At 47.7% G+C, this 16,806-nt stretch overlaps 1 protein-coding gene across 9 annotated transcripts in view; it reads right to left on the bottom strand.

Annotated features, from left to right (window-relative positions):
• ARHGEF1 (Rho guanine nucleotide exchange factor 1) overlaps positions 1-16,806 on the bottom strand; it is a 579,253-nt gene that overhangs the window by 16,943 nt on the left and 545,504 nt on the right. For 8 of the 9 annotated variants that reach the window (XM_069201362.1, XM_069201365.1, XM_069201367.1 and 5 more), the window contains one exon: positions 8,316-8,409. In XM_069201362.1, the coding sequence (XP_069057463.1) occupies positions 8,335-8,409 (75 nt within the window). In that variant the 3' untranslated portion in view covers positions 8,316-8,334. The remainder of the gene's footprint in view (positions 1-8,315; positions 8,410-16,806) is intronic. The other variant, XM_069201364.1, reaches the window with a different exon arrangement.

Raw genomic sequence — 16,806 nt, 5'->3', positions numbered from 1 at the left:
CCCACTGCCGCAGCGCACACACCAGCCCCCTGACCAGCCCCACCCCGAACACACCACATGAACAAAGACACCAACTCATGTGCACACACTCACTAGGCAAGCATTTCAGCAAATTATGGGCCCTCATCGCGTGGAGAAGTGTGGCTCAATGGTTAGAGCGGCAGACCCTGAAGCAGAGATCTGGCTCAAGACCAGGGTTCAAGTCCCGCTTCGGCAGGTCTTGGGCTCAATTCCCCTTGACCAGATAATTCTCGCCTCGGTGCCTAATCTAATTCATGGGTCCCACTCTGCAACTCTGGGCAATAGCTTGCTTAATCTCCACAACGGCCCCAACAGCGCTTGGATGCCTGGCTTCACGCTGGGGGTGCTCAGGAGTGGGTGCCTCACAGGGAAAAGCCAGGAGGGGTTCCATAGCGGTATGAGTACAGCGCCTTGAGACCCTAACGGGTGAGTAGTGCGCTATACAAGTGCTAATTTACATTTTACCCACACACCCAACAGTCTTCCTTACTGAGACCTGACTCAACCTCACATTCACCCCAGAAACTGCCACAGGGATCTGTGACAGATTTAAATCACTCACCAGGATCATATTAACAAGCCTGGAGGAGGAACAGCCATCATCCACAAATAGACCATACAGTGCACCACCACTGCCACCCCATGGAACTTCTCAACTTCAAGCCCCCCACACAGAGGACAAAACAACCATCTGCAGCACCCTTGGATACTGCCCCCAAGGCCCGTGCTCCAGCTTCTGCAACACCATCACAGATTTCATTGCACCCCTAGCCTTAGACTCCAAGGACTACATCTTTCTCAGCGACCTACATTTCCACAATGACAACAACACTGCACACCCTCCTCGACAGTATGAGCAGCCACAGATTGACCCAGATCATCCTGTACACACTGCAGGAAACACGCGCAACCCATTTTTACCTCCAGCAACTGCCTCAAATACAGCCACGTCACAGAACTCCATAGTCCACTTCAGCATCTTCAGCCCCATACCTCCACCCCCAAGACGACCAGTGACCCCCACCAGAGGTGGAAAAATCTCAGAGACCAGCTGAGTAGATGCCCCCAACACCTCCAAGCCCTCTAAAATCACCAACCTCGAAGAGAGACTGAAAAACTTCAACACATGGACCACCCAATTGCGCCAACAGCATTGTCCCCATCAAGAGCAACACCAGAGAAAATCCTCCAAAAAGGCTAGCTGGTACACCAAAGAACTCAGAACAGCAAACAGCTGGAGAGGAGACAGTGCACAAGTAAGGACTCCTCTGACAGAGCAGCCTTCAAGACCTCCCTCAACCTCTACCTGCTGAGGGCAACAAAGACGACGGCCTTTGCAGCACGTATTCAAACCAGCCCCAACACCAACGCACTTTTCAACATCGTTAAGGAATTCTTCACCCTGGCTGCCAGCGAACACAACATCACACACTCACAGGAGCTGTGCGACAACCTTGCCCGCTTCTTCAACAACAAGATCACAACCATATACAGAAACTTAAAACCACAAAACTTACAGACTTCCTCGACAAATATGCCACCACCGTAACTGACATGAATAACACACTCACAACCTGGAACAATTTCTCCACCCAGGACATCACCTCCACCACGAAATCCATCCACTCAGCAGCTCCCACAGACCCATGCCCGCACTACATCTTCAACCTCGGAATCCAAAGGATCGGCAAGGAACTCACCACCCTGCTCAACACGTCCATCACCACTGCAACATTTCCTGTCGCCTGGAAACACACCAAAGTCAGAACACTACTCAAAAGACCCTCCCCCGACCTAAGTGAACCCAAAAACTACTGGCTAATCTCCCTGCTCCCATTCCCAGAGACCATAATGGAAATGATCATTAGCAAGCAAATCATGGCATACTTGGGAAAGAACCAGCCACTCAACGCCTCCCAATCCAGCTTCTGCAGCAGTCACAGCACTGAAACTGCCCTGAATGAAGCCACAGACGACATCTGAACCCTTCTCGATCGAGAAGAAACAGCAGCTTTGTTTCACTTCAACCTCTCGGCAGCCTTCAACACCATATCCAAACACATGCTGATTGACTCCACCACACTGGCATTCAAGGGGACGCACTCAGATTAATCACCTCCTTCCTCACTGGAAGAACCCAGAGGATCCACCTCCTACCTCAGGAGATCACCTGTGGTGTCACCCAGGGCTCAACCCTCCACCCTACGTTCTTCAACACATATATGACCCTACAGCCCAACATAATCAGATCACACAGTGATCACCTTCTACTCCCCCACCAGACCTCTCCACTCCGCTCAACAAGACCTAGCCACCGCAAACAGAAGACCTCGGCTGGTCGAAGATACTTCATCTACCTTGCGGTAAAGAGCTCAAATACCCTGCCCCTTCACCTCAGGCAGTCACCTACGCTACCTCAATTCAGGAAGGACCTTAAAACTTGGCTCTTCAACTGAAGCTCAAAGGACGATCCCCTCAGCGCCTTGAGAACCCTTATGGGTGAGTAGTTGTACTATACAAATCCTGATTTGATCACCACCTGAACTTCCACCAATCGTCGAGAAGACTATGCTCTGCTGCCCTTTCAATTGCCCATACTTCCTGCATCTACCGAAGCAGAAGTAGAAGATGTTCCTTCTCTCACAACGCAGCAAAAACGTGGAACAACCTCTTCAGACTATCACCTCACTTCCGGAATTCCAAACGGCCCTAAAGTCCTGGCTCTTCGAATAGGCCTCTGGGACCTGCAAGCACCTGGATACCTTATCAGACAATTAGCCAAGCTTCATAAATCCTGACTGAATGATAAACTGGCAGATGAGAAGAGGCCTTTACCAAAAGCTTTCACTCACTTTGATTCCCTGTCAAAGGGAGGGGCAGGAAAATTGTTGGGGTTGGTCCGGCTGGTAGAAGCCTGCAACACGAAGCTCTCCAGGGAGAAGGGTGCTGCAACAAAGGCTGGGACGCCTTGAGCAAATCGATGGCGCCTTGCAATATGTCTGTTAACTGGGATGGGGGGCAAAACATGACTTTGCCTGAGTCCCTGGACAGGTATCAGTCAGGACCTCATTCAAAGGGAGGAGGGGCTTGGAAGTACTTTAGCCCAGATGTAGGACCTCAGTCAGCACGTTAGTTTTCAGCTTCTTGGTGGAGAGCTGGGGATTAAGGACTGGCCTACACAACAATCTCGTAGGAAGATTATTCTTGCATGCCGGGCCAGCAGGACAGAAAAGAGCAGTCTCTGGGGCAGTATCTAGCCTACTCGCTTCCTGCAAGTCCTCATATTAATTTTCATTGGCACACGGCTGAGCAATTTCATCACCCTGGTCATAGTCATTGTCAGAGTCAGTGCTTAAGAGGGAATGCAAAGAATGTCGCCAGCTATGTGGAAGATCAAGTACAGGGGTTGGTGCCTCATTTGGATTCAGGCGCAGCGTCAGTTGGATTCGGACTGGCATCGATTTGCCATCAGGAGGCGAGGTCGGCATCGATGTACCCTCGCCAGCCATGGGTATAGGCGCTGGGAGCGGCATTGGAAATGGAGGAGAGGGCAGAGAAGGCTCAGAGAGTCCAGGTGATACTGAGGGTGAACCCATCGTTGGTAGCCCAGGTGGAAGGCCTCTCAGCTTCGTGAGGCCCAAAGGCATGCTAGAGGAAGTCTGCAGAGATCTAAAGCCTAACTTTGTGGAGCTCTTTGATCTGGTGTGGCATGGGTGAAAGCCCCAGAAATTCGGGTTGTGCTGGGACCAGCTCCAGAATCGGCTCCAAGGTCCAGCTACTTCGAGAGCGGGAGCCACGCAGTTCATTGCCCATCCCAGGCCACCAAAATGTTTCCCTCAGATGGTTAATTGTTGTGGTTTGTCCTAAATATCATTTGAGCACAAAGTACATAAGCCGATTTCTTAAACCACCTCTCATAATGATATGCTCATCACATAAAGTTGACTCATCCACAAATCTGAAATACGTTCAGTTAACTTCCAAAAGTGTGCTATCCTTGCAAGCTCCTTCCTTTGTCCCACTCTTTGTAGAACGTGCAGGTATTTGGACCAGAAAGTGGGATACTTAGATTACTTAGGGCTTGATTTAGATCTCGGCAGATGGAACACTCCATCACAAATTTGACGGATAGCCTGTCAGCCGTATTACAATCTCTACAGCAATCCTTTTGCTAGAGTGTTGTAATTTCGCAAAGACATAATCCAATCTTCTTCTGATACTGCCTTCTGCAATCCATCGCTGGCATTTCCCACCCTTGCCATCACCGCCGCAGTCACAACCTAACGGATGCATCAGGTAGACGAGACACTGGGCAACGCAATTCTTCCATCCTGGGACATATTTAACAATACAGTCACACTCCTGTAACTTAGCAGCCAACCTTGCCAATCTAGCTGATCGATCTCTCAGTCACCCAGGCCTCAATACCATAAGCAATGGTTTGTGATCCGTCCACAATACTACTCTGCTGCCCAAATGTAAGTGCAGAAGTAATCAGTAGTTCATGCTGTTGCCACTGCCTCTTGCTTAATTACAGTGTATCTTCTCTTTGTGTCGAGCAACGATTGAGAAACACGCACTGCAGTCCCTGCAGACTTCCAATGCAGTGGAGCAAGGGCAGCTTCAATGCCCACACTGCTGGCATCGACCGTAAGAGTTGTTCTAGTGCGGGCTGAACTGGAGGCCACACTTCGGCATCTGCAATGTCTGGTTTCACATCCTGAAACGCTTGCTTCCGACTCTTCCACAACCACCCCCCACCAAAGCTTTTAACATCCTCAAATGTTCCGTTTTGTGAGCAACCTTCAGCACATACCTGGAATAATATTTCAAAAGACCTGTGTATCCCTATCATCTGGAACCACAGCACTGACTATTGTAAACCAAATCAGATGTGGGTCCCAAGTCGTAACCAGAGATTAGGGCCTGATTTAGATCTTGGTGGAGGGGGAATACTACACCATAAACATGACAGATATCCCGTCCACTGTATTGCAATCCCATTATGTCCTATGCAGATTGTAATACGACTGACAGGAAATCTGTCACGTTTGTGAAGGAGTATTCCATCCGCCAAGATCTAAATCAAGACCTAGTAATCTAAGTATTCCAATTCCTGGACCAAATACCTACACTTTTTTTTTTTTTTTTTACAAAGAGTGAGACTAGAGCAAGAGATCTTACTTAAGGATTGCTGCAGTTCTTCATTATGAGCTTCCAGAGTCTTTCCAAAAACCGAGGTGTCATCTTGAAAGAAGACAACATTTTTGACACCAGCCAAGATGTTCGACATTAGTCTTTGGAAGACACTGGCCACCGAAGATAGACCAAAGGGCAATCTAGCGAACTGGTATACCCCTTTAGTGGTATTAATTCCAGTCAATGCTTTGGAACATTGGATGTATGTTAACCTGGTGGTAAGCACTTCTCAAGTCCAACTTTGAGAAATAATTACCAGCAGACATCAGAACTATCTTGTTGATGTTCGAGACTGGAAAGCAAACAGTAAGAATATGTTACTAAGCCAGTAAGCATCTGTTTGTGGCATGTAGTGCTGTAGATTCACATGCTGTGCATACTGCCATTTAGGGTTGGGCCTGGTTATGTGCAAGTTGTTTTTCTTCAAAGAAGAACTGAGATACAGTGAGTCCACCTATTGTTGGTATTGCGCATCGGCTCCACTGTTAGACTGTTTTCTGCATACTGGGTGAGGATGGAAATGGAGCATAGTGATACAGAAAGAGAGACGACCATGCAAAATTACAAAGGAAACATCTGCTACATTGAAAGGCTTCTGGGAATGAGGTTGGGCGCATGTGACTCTACAGCACTACATGCCACGAGGTAGTAACAGCGCACCAGATGAATTGAGATTTTGGAAGTAGGTGTCTTTGAGGTTGAGAGCAGTCATGAGGAATGACATCCTGTAGAGTGACAAAGTGTTAACGATCTGACAGGATGCATTTGTTGAGGGGGCAGACGTTTAGGATAGGCCCGAGGCACCTGTCCTTCTTAGGAATGAGAAAACAGAGGGGATACACCCCTGTGTTTTGGGTTAATCTCTCTGCTCAGAACGTTGTTCTTCCTTTACTCCCCTTTAACAATATCTTTGCCACCACTTCCGACCCTAAGTATCTTTTGATCCTGCCCCTCAGCTATTTCATCAACTAAAGCAATTCGCCCTCCAGTTGCCATCCGACACACCCTCGCAAAATGCCCTCTTTTTTGACAAAATCAACACATCCTTGCCAACAGCATAGCAATTTTCTGAAGTCAACAAAATGCAAGTTTCTTCCAAATCTATAGCAAGGTTTTGTGCTCATTCACAAACTGGCACTACTTGCTCCCATCATCTTATCAACATAGTTTTTGTTGAAGTTGCTGCTAAACGTTTTCTTCCCGATGGCATTGCTATCCTCTGGTTTCACCCTTGTTTCCACCACATCTACAGATATCTTTATTTCTAACCTCTGCATTTCCTTTATATCTTTATTTCTAACCTCTGCATTTCCTTTATGCAGCTTTCAGATCCTTCCACCACCTTAGCAATGACAATAGCTTCCTTTAGTGATTGGTTGCTGGCGGTCCACAATCACTTCATCTTGGTTACTGCGGCACTGAACAATAGTCTGATCTATGATCAATTCCTCAGACATAGTGCCAAACTGACAGCTTGCTGCCAATTCTCATTACCTTGTCACAAATTCATCTATAGATGTACAACTTATGGCAACAAATGGCTATGCTGGCCCACTTGTTGAATAGTGCTTCAAACTGGAGTTTCGCCTCCTCGTGTACATCCTTCACTCCATTGATCATCATCCACTTGTGGTAAATATTTAAAAATATGCGGTCCTTCCTCTCCAAAGGCACTAAGCAGTAAAGCCTTTTTTTGACTGCTTGGTAGGCAAAGTCATCCACTACCTTAAAATAAATGTCAAATGTTTCAACGCTGGCCGTATTCATGTGAAAGAGTGTGATTGTATAGGCACTGATCTGGCCTTGTTGTGAGGCAGACAGTAATTGTTTATGCCACGGCTAACTTCACTTGTTTGGCCGGTGGTAATGGCTCAATGGTAAAAGGAGATTAGTGGGCCAGTTGATGAGAAAGCAGCAGGGCACGAGTTGAAGTGAGTTGCGAGGGGAGGTCCGTGGGCCTACTGACTCGTGGCAGAGGAATGGTGAGCATGTGCAGCAGCTAGCGTGTCGCACTAGAATAACTGTGTTGACTCTTTAAATTGTACCTGGTGTCGGATGTACGTTTAGCACAAAAGCAGCTTGTTTAAAAAGTTTGCTGACCTTTTGACCATAACATGTTCCAGTAGGAACAGAGTGCACAGACATCAGGGTTCTTCCTTCCTTAGCCAGCTTAACACCAAATCTGCAGTAATGACTGATGCATTTCTTCATTAACAGAAGGTTTATTTGGCAACCCTATGATGCCTTGCAGGCCAGGCAACGACACAACCCCCTCAAGGTTCCAACATAAACTAAACTAAAACTCTGACCACATACACTGGAACATTCATTACTTAATAAACATCCCACCATTAAAGTAACACATTACCAAACATGCCTATTCAGAAGAACAGTCTACGTTCTCAAGAATCGGACACTTACGGAGAGAAAGAATTCAAAGATATTGTAAGACCAGCAGTAATAGAGTAACACAGTGCCAAAGCCAGGACAGGTAACTATCAGATTGTGCATCGTGTAAAATAAGCAAAGGATATGAAAGAAGTGTTACAATACTCCTGCATCCTCTACAACACATCTTCACCAAAACAAACACGCGTACACCTGCAGGACACAGACCTTCAGAACACATCAACAGAAGCAAAATACAATTAAAATATGCCATACCTGCAAGATGTTTGCCAATACATCTGCCTCACTCACCAAGCCTCTAAAAACAATGTAGCCTCTGATACACGCATCAAACACGCACAAAACACTTGCCACCTCTACCACAAATCACGTCATCTCAATGCACTGCATAGCTAGTTACACTCACAATGCACTGACTGTGAGGCCCCACATAACACTGTACCTGCCAAACAATGCACTGCATCACGTGAAACAACTACGTGCAGTTACTACTGCTTGTTATCGTTGCTTCTTGATAAAAACACACACTACTAATCAAATGTTACTAGGCACTAGTAGGCAGAGCAAACAAACTTAGTTACATAGATAAAACACAATTAAGCAATAAAAATGGCCCAACCTCCACATAAAAGGTAAATCAATATGAATAAAAGTGAAGTTTGCTCGTACACAGCATTGTATTTTACCTGCCTGAGCGCTCTGCTCTTAGGTGAAACTCTGCTGCGAGGACGTGAACTTGGCAATCACCTGCTGCAAGTGGAAATGTTCTTCTTCCATGACCTACAAGCAAAAAGAGGAGGAAATGTGTCAAGCCGCACACACATGGGAGGAGCAATGAGAGAAGAAACGTAGAAGACATATTAAGAAGGAGCAAGATGGGGAGGAGGATACTGAAGAAAAAGTACTAGAGACGACTTGTGAAAGAGAAACGAAACCCGAAAGGGGGCATGGAAAGGCAAAAATGACAATGCCCACAACAGGTGGGGTTGGAAATAGTCGAACAGCCCGTCCCCATGAGTGAGGCATCTGTAGTAATGGTTACCAGCGGCTGACAGTCCAGGATGGCCCGTCAAGCCACCAATAATTGTTTTTCCACCATCTGAGAGCTTGTGCTGCACACTGGGCACCATCAACACCAGTTCTTCTCATTGACCCACTGCTTGTGACCTTTGCCTTGCTAGGCACTCTTGCAGTGCGCCCAGGTAAAGGTGCATTCTGCACTATAACTATGCATGGGACTATGTTCGGTGGCATGGTGTGGAACTATAAGCAGTATCCTTGCTGCACCACACATTGGACCCACTTGTTGCAGGTCATTTCCTTCCACTGTGGAAGGAAGGATAGGATTCCTCTGCCAACAAGTGTTTTAAGGTCCGGCGGAGGGAGGGGGGGGAAGTGTTTGCAAGTCATTGTTTGGAGGTGGAGGCATCCATTTTCCAGACTCACCTTTATCTCTTCCGGTAATAGAAAAGCACTGCTAATACAAAAGTATTAATTCATAAGGATAAGTTACTTGCCAGTAATCCTGGTTCTTTTCCAGGGGAATTCTCATCAAAGTCATAAGCACTGAATATTCCCGCCTACGTGCGGGGACCCCGGAAGGGCACCACAAGTAGGCGGGAATATTCAGTGCTTATGACTATTGATGAGGATTCCCCTGGAATAGAAGCAGATTTCACATACTATACAGTTCACCAATTGTAATTCGACTAATGCTATTAATGCAATCCGGTGTCCATGAGGACTCCTCTATATAGGACAAAACACAAAAAGTTAAAATGCAGAGTATCCAACAAAAGATCAGAATATATTCTAAGTCTGAAAATGGTCCATTGGTATTCCATTTCCTTTCACAACATCAAAGTTAAAATGACTTGGTCTGCCAGGTAACTGAACAGACTCAACTACCCACTCAAGGCGGTAACACACTTTCCCTTCTCAATAGAAGAGAATGTCCTGGATTTCTAGGTGTGATTTTGTAAACAATGGCTTGAATTTCATGGATGAGTAGAGCACCAGGGGGGCTATTTAAAATACATTTATGTATAATTTTTGATGAAAATGTATGTATATTATGAGGTAGATCTTTGTCTAAATCACTGAATTCTTGTTAAGAAACTTTTTCCTTTTCCCCTAAAATACACACCTTTCTTGATCTTTTTTTTGGAAAGGTTTCCCTACCATCTCAGTGACTGGATTGCTTTCCACCATGTAGCTTTTAAAAATCATTCTCCTATGTTGAAGCCTGTAGGAAGTTGGCTCTGTATGTGCTATTTCAAAGTAAGGAATAGCATGCACAGAGTCCAAGGGGTCCCCTTAGAGGTAAAATAGTGGTAAAAAGAGATAATACTAATGCTCTATTTTGTGGTAGTGTGGTCGAGCAGTAGGCTTATCCAAGGAGTAGTGTTAAGCATTTGTTGTACATACACAGACAATAAATGAGGTACACACACTCAGAGACAAATCCAGCCAATAGGTTTTGTTATAGAAAAATATATTTTCTTAGTTTATTTTAAGAACCACAGGTTCAAATTTTACATGTAATAGCTCATTTGAAAGGTATTGCAGGTAAGTACTCTAGGAACTTTGAATCATTACTTTAGCATGTATACTTTTTACATAAAACACAATAAGCTGTTTTAAAAGTGGACACAATGCAATTTTCACAGTTCCTGGGGGAGGTAAGTTATTGTTAGTTTCAACAGGTAAGTAAGTCACTTACAGGTTTTAGTTTTTGTTCCAAGGTAGCCCACCGTTGGGGGTTCAGAGCAACCCCAAAGTTATCACACCAGCAGCTCAGGGCCGGTCAGGTGCAAAGGTCAAAGAGGTGCCCAAAACACATAGGCTTCAATGGAGAGAAGGGGGTGCCCCGGTTCCAGTCTGCCAGCAGGTAAGTACCCGCGTCTTCGGAGGGCAGACCAGGGGGGTTTTGTAGGGCACCGGGGGGGACACAAAGTAGCACAGAAAGTACACCCTCAGCAGCGCGGGGGCGGCCGGGTGCAGTGTGCAAACACGCGTCGGGTTTCCTTCAGGTTTCAATGGGAGACCAAGGGGTCTCTTCAGCGATGCAGGCAGGCAAGGGGGGGGCTCCTCGGGGTAGCCACCACCTGGGCAAGGGAGAGGGCCTCCTGGGGGTCACTCCTGCACAGAAGTTCCGTTTCTTTAGGGGCTGGGGGCTGCGGGTGCAGGGTCTTTTCCAGCCGTCGGGAAATGGAGTTCAGACAGTCGCGGTCAGGGGGAGCCTGGGGATTCCCTCTGCAGGCGTCGCTGTGGGGGCTCAGGGGGGACAACTTTGGTTACTCACAGTCGTAGAGTCGCCGGAGGGTCCTCCCTCAGTTGGTTGTTCTCCACCAGTCGAGTCGGGGTCGCCGGGTGCAGTGTTGCAAGTCTCACGCTTCTTGCGGGGAGTTGCAGGGGTCTTTAAATCTGCTCCTTGTAACAAAGTTGCAGTTCTTTTGGAGCAGTGCCGCTGTCCTCTGGAGTTTCTTGTCTTTTTCGAAGCAGGGCAGTCCTCAGAGGATTCAGAGGTCGCTGGTCCCTTGGAAAGCGTCGCTGGAGCAGGTTTCTTTGGAAGGCAGGAGACAGGCCGGTAAGTCTGGGGCCGAGGCAGTTGGTGTCTTCAGTTCTTCCTCTGCAGGGGTTTGTCAGCTCAGCAGTCCTTCTTCTTGTAGTTGCAGGAATCTAAATTCTAGGTTCAGGGAAAGCCCTTAAATACTAAATTTAAGGGCGTGTTTAGGTCTGGGGGGTTAGTAGCCAATGGCTACTAGCCCTGAGGGTGGGTACACCCTCTTTGTGCCTCCTCCCAAGGGGAGGGGGTCACATCCCTAATCCTATTGGGGGAATCCTCCATCTGCAAGATGGAGGATTTCTAAAAGTTAGAGTCACCTCAGCTCAGGACACCTTAGGGGCTGTCCTGACTGGCCAGTGACTCCTCCCTGTTATTCTCATTATTTTCTCCGGCCTTGCCGCCAAAAGTGGGGGCCGGGGCCGGAGGGGGCGGGCAACTCCACTAACTGGAGTGTCCTGCGGTGCTGTGACAAAGGGGTGAGCCTTTGAGGCTCACCGCCAGGTGTTACAGCTCCTGCCTGGGGGAGGTGTTAGCATCTCCACCCAGTGCAGGCTTTGTTACTGGCCTCAGAGTGACAAAGGCACTCTCCCCATGGGGCCAGCAACATGTCTAGTGTGGCAGGCTGCTGGAACCAGTCAGCCTACACAGATAGTTGGTTAGGTTTCAGGGGGCACCTCTAAGGTGCCCTCTGTGGTGTATTTTACAATAAAATGTACACTGGCATCAGTGTGCATTTATTGTGCTGAGAAGTTTGATACCAAACTTCCCAGTTTTCAGTGTAGCCATTATGGTGCTGTGGAGTTCGTGTTTGACAGACTCCCAGACCATATACTCTTATGGCTACCCTGCACTTACAATGTCTAAGGTTTTGCTTAGACACTGTAGGGGCACAGTGCTCATGCACTGGTGCCCTCACCTATGGTATAGTGCACCCTGCCTTAGGGCTGTAAGGTCTGCTAGAGGGGTGTCTTACCTATACTGCATAGGCAGTGAGAGGCTGGCATGGCACCCTGAGGGGAGTGCCATGTCGACTTACTCATTTGGTTCTCACTAGCACACACAAGCTGGTAAGCAGTGTGTCTGTGCTGAGTGAGGGGTCTCTAGAGTGGCATAATACATGCTGCAGCCCTTAAAGACCTTCCCTGGCATCAGGGCCCTTGGTACCAGGGGTACCAGTTACAAGGGACTTATCTGGGTGCCAGGGTGTGCCAATTGTGGAATCAAAAGTACAGGTTAGGGAAAGAACACTGGTGCTGGGGCCTGGTTAGCAGGCCTCAGCACACTTTCAATTCAAAACATAGCATCAGCAAAGGCAAAAAGTCAGGGGGTAACCATGCCAAGGAGGCATTTCCTTACACAACCCCCCCCCCCCCCCCCCCAAACGAAAGAGGATGAGACTAACCTTTCCCAAGAGAGTCTTCATTTTCTAAGTGGAAGAACCTGGAAAGGCCATCTGCATTGGCATGGGCAGTCCCAGGTCTGTGTTCCACTACAAAGTCCATTCCCTGTAGGGAGATGGACCACCTCAACAGTTTTGGATTTTCACCTTTCATTTGCATCAGCCATCTGAGAGGTCTGTGGTCAGTCTGAACTAGGAAGTGAGTACCAAAGAGGTATGGTCTCAACTTCTTCAGGGACCAAACCATAGCAAAGGCCTCCCTCTCAATGGCACTCCAACGCTGCTCCCTGGGGAGTAACCTCCTGCTAATGAAAGCAACAGGCTGGTCAAGGCCATCATCATTTATTTGGGACAAAACTGCCCCTATCCCATGTTCAGAGGCATCTGTTTGCACAATGAATTGCTTGGAGTAATCTGGAGCTTTTAGAACTGGTGCTGTGCACATAGCTTGCTTCAGGGTGTCAAAGGCCTGTTGGCATTCTACAGTCCAGTTTACTTTCTTGGGCATTTTCTTGGAGGTGAGTTCTGTGAGGGCTGTCACAATGGATCCATATCCCTTCACAAACCTCCTATAGTACCTAGTCAAGCCAAGGAATGCCCTGACTTGGGTCTGGGTTTTTGGAGCTGCCCAGTCCAGAATAGTCTGGATCTTAGGCTGGAGTGGCTGAACTTGGCCTCCACCTACAAGGTGTCCCAAGTAAACCACAGTTCCCTGCCCTATCTGGCATTTGGATGCCTTGATAGAGAGGCCTGCAGATTGCAGGGCCTTCAAAACCTTCTTCAGGTGGACCAGGTGATCCTGCCAGGTGGAGCTGAAGACAGCAATATCATCAAGATAAGCTGCACTAAAGGATTCCAACCCAGCAAGGACTTGATTCACCAACCTTTGGAAGGTGGCAGGGGCATTCTTTAAACCAAAGGGCATAACAGTGAACTGATAATGCCCATCAGGTGTGGAGAATGCTGTCTTTTCTTTTGCTCCAGGGGCCATTTTGATTTGCCAGTACCCTGCTGTTAAGTCAAAGGTACTTAAGAATTTGGCAGCCCCTAATTTGTCTATGAGCTCATCAGCTCTAGGAATGGGATGAGCATCTGTCTTGGTGACAGAGTTGAGACCTCTGTAGTCCACACAAAACCTCATCTCTCTCTTTCCTTCTTTGGTGTGAGGTTTGGGGACTAAGACCACTGGGCTAGCCCAGGGGCTGTCAGAGTACTCAATTACTCCCAATTCCAGCATCTTGTGGACTTCCACCTTGATGCTTTCCTTAACTTGGTCAGACTGTCTAAATATTTTGTTTTTGACAGGCATGCTGTCTCCTGTGTCCACATCATGGGTACACAGGTGTGTCTGACCAGGGGTTAGGGAAAAGAGTTCAGCAAACTGCTGCAGGACCTTCCTACAGTCAGACTGCTGTTGGCTAGAGAGGGTGTCTGAGTAGATCACTCCATCTACTGAGCCATCTTTAGGGTCTGATGAGAGGAGATCAGGGAGAGGTTCACTCTCAGCTTCCTGGTCCTCATCTGTCACCATCAACAGATTTACATCAGCCCTGTCATGGAAGAGCTTAAGGCGGTTTACATGGATCACCCTCTTGGGGCTCCTGCTTGTGCCCAGGTCTACCAGGTAGGTGACCTGACTCTTCCTTTCTAGTACTGGGTAAGGGCCACTCCATTTGTCCTGGAGTGCCCTGGGAGCCACAGACTCCAGAACCCAGACTTTCTGCCCTGGTTGAAATTCAACCAGTGCAGCCTTTTGGTCATACCACAACTTCTGGAGTTGTTGGCTGGCCTCAAGGTTTTTACTTGCCTTTTCCATGTACTCTGCCATTCTTGAGCGAAGGCCAAGTACATAGTCCACTATGTCTTGTTTAGGCTCATGAAGAGGTCTCTCCCAGCCTTCTTTAACAAGAGCAAGTGGTCCCCTTACAGGGTGGCCAAACAGAAGTTCAAAGGGTGAGAATCCTACTCCCTTCTGAGGCACCTCTCTGTAAGCGAAAAGCAGACATGGCAGGAGGACATCCCATCTCCTTTTGAGTTTCTCTGGGAGCCCCATGATCATGCCCTTTAATGTCTTGTTGAATCTCTTAACAAGGCCATTAGTTTGTGGATGATATGGTGTAGTGAATTTATAAGTCACCCCACATTCATTCCACATGTGTTTTAGGTATGCTGACATGAAGTTGGTACCTCTGTCAGACACCACCTCCTTAGGGAAGCCCACTCTGGTAAGATACCAATGAGGGCCTTGGCTACTGCAGGGGCAGTAGTTGACCTAAGGGGAATAGCTTCAGGATACCTAGTAGCATGATCCACTACTACTAGGATGTACATATTTCCTGAGGCTGTGGGAGGTTCTAGTGGACCAACTATGTCCACACCCACTCTTTCAAAGGGGACCCCCACCACTGGAAGTGGAATTAGGGGGGCCTTTGGATGCCCACCTGTCTTACCACTGGCTTGACAGGTGGGGCAGGAGAGGCAAAACTCCTTAACCTTCTGGGACATATTGGGCCAGTAGAAGTGGTTGACTAACTTCTCCCACGTCTTGGTTTGTCCCAAATGCCCAGCAAGGGGAATATCATGGGCTAAGGTCAGGATAAACTCTCTGAAACTCTGAGGCACTACCACTCTCCTAGTGGCACCAGGTTTGGGATCTCTTGCCTCAGTGTACAGGAGTCCATCTTCCCAATAGACCCTATGTGTTCCATTTTTCTTGCCTTTGGACTCTTCAGCAGCTTGCTGCCTAAGGCCTTCAAGAGAGGGACAGGTTTCTTGTCCCTTACACAACTCTTCCCTTGAGGGTCCCCCTGGGCCTAAGAGCTCAACCTGATAAGGTTCCAGTTCCATAGGCTCAGTTCCCTCAGAGGGCAGAACTTCTTCCTGAGAAGAGAGGTTCTCTTTTTGGTGTTGTGTTGCAGCTGGTTTCCCAGCTGACTTTCCTTTCCTCTTGGTAGGCTGGGGCATTTTTCCAGACTCCAGCTCTACTTTTTCACCCTGTGCCTTGCACTGTGTCCTAGTCTTGACACACACCAGTTCAGGGATACCCAGCATGGCTGCATGGGTTTTTAGTTCTACCTCAGCCCATGCTGAGGACTCCAGGTCGTTTCCAAGCAAACAGTCTACTGGGATATTTGAGGAGACCACCACCTGTTTCAGGCCATTGACCCCTCCCCACTCTAAAGTTACCATTGCCATGGGATGTACTTTAGTTTGATTGTCAGCATTGGTGACTGGATAAGTTTGTCCAGTCAGGTATTGGCCAGGGGAAACCAGTTTCTCTGTCACCATGGTGACACTGGCACCTGTATCCCTCAGGCCCTCTACACTTGTCCCATTAATTAAGAGCTGCTGCCTGTATTTTTGCATGTTAGGGGGCCAGGCAGCCAGTGTGGCTAAATCCACCCCACCCTCAGAGACTAATGTAGCTTCAGTGTGACACCTGATTTGCTCTGGGCACACTGTTGATCCCACTTGGAGACTGGCCATTCCAGTTTTAGCTGGATTGGAGTTAGAAGTGGTATCTTTCTTGGGACAGGCCTTGTCTCCAGTTTGGTGTCCAGACTGACTACAGCTACGACACCAGGCCTTTTTGGGATCAAGGTTTTTACCCTTGTACCCAGAATTGTTTTGTGAAGAGGCTCTGGGCCCACCCTCCTGTGCAGGTTTTTGGGGGCCTGTAGAAGACTCTTTACTATTTTTGTTTTTGGCGGTCTCACCACCCTTCCCCTGGGGAAGTTTTGTGACCCCTTTCTTTTGGTCACCCCCTGTGGAAGTTTTGGACACCCTAGTCTTGACCCAATGGTCCGCCTTCTTTCCCAATTCTTGGGGAGAAATTGGTCCTAGGTCCACCAGATGCTGATGCAGTTTATCATTGAAACAATTACTTAATAGGTGTTCTTTCACAAATAAATTGTACAGCCCATCATAATTACTTACACCACTGCCTTGAATCCAACCATCTAGTGTTTTTACTGAGTAGTCTACAAAGTCAACCCAGGTCTGGCTCGAGGATTTTTGAGCCCCCCTGAATCTAATCCTATACTCTTCAGTGGAGAATCCAAAGCCCTCAATCAGGGTACCCTTCATGACGTCATAAGATTCTGCATCTTTTCCAGAGAGTGTGAGGAGTCTATCCCTACACTTTCCTGTGAACATTTCCCAAAGGAGAGCACCCCAGTGAGATTTATTCACTTTTCTGGTTACACAAGCC

The sequence above is a fragment of the Pleurodeles waltl genome, chromosome 7, assembly GCF_031143425.1.
Source record: "Pleurodeles waltl isolate 20211129_DDA chromosome 7, aPleWal1.hap1.20221129, whole genome shotgun sequence".
In the NCBI taxonomy this organism is placed as follows: Eukaryota; Metazoa; Chordata; class Amphibia; order Caudata; family Salamandridae; genus Pleurodeles; species Pleurodeles waltl.
Note: the sequence above shows the minus strand (reverse complement) of the source record. Positions and strands in the feature narration are given on the sequence as shown.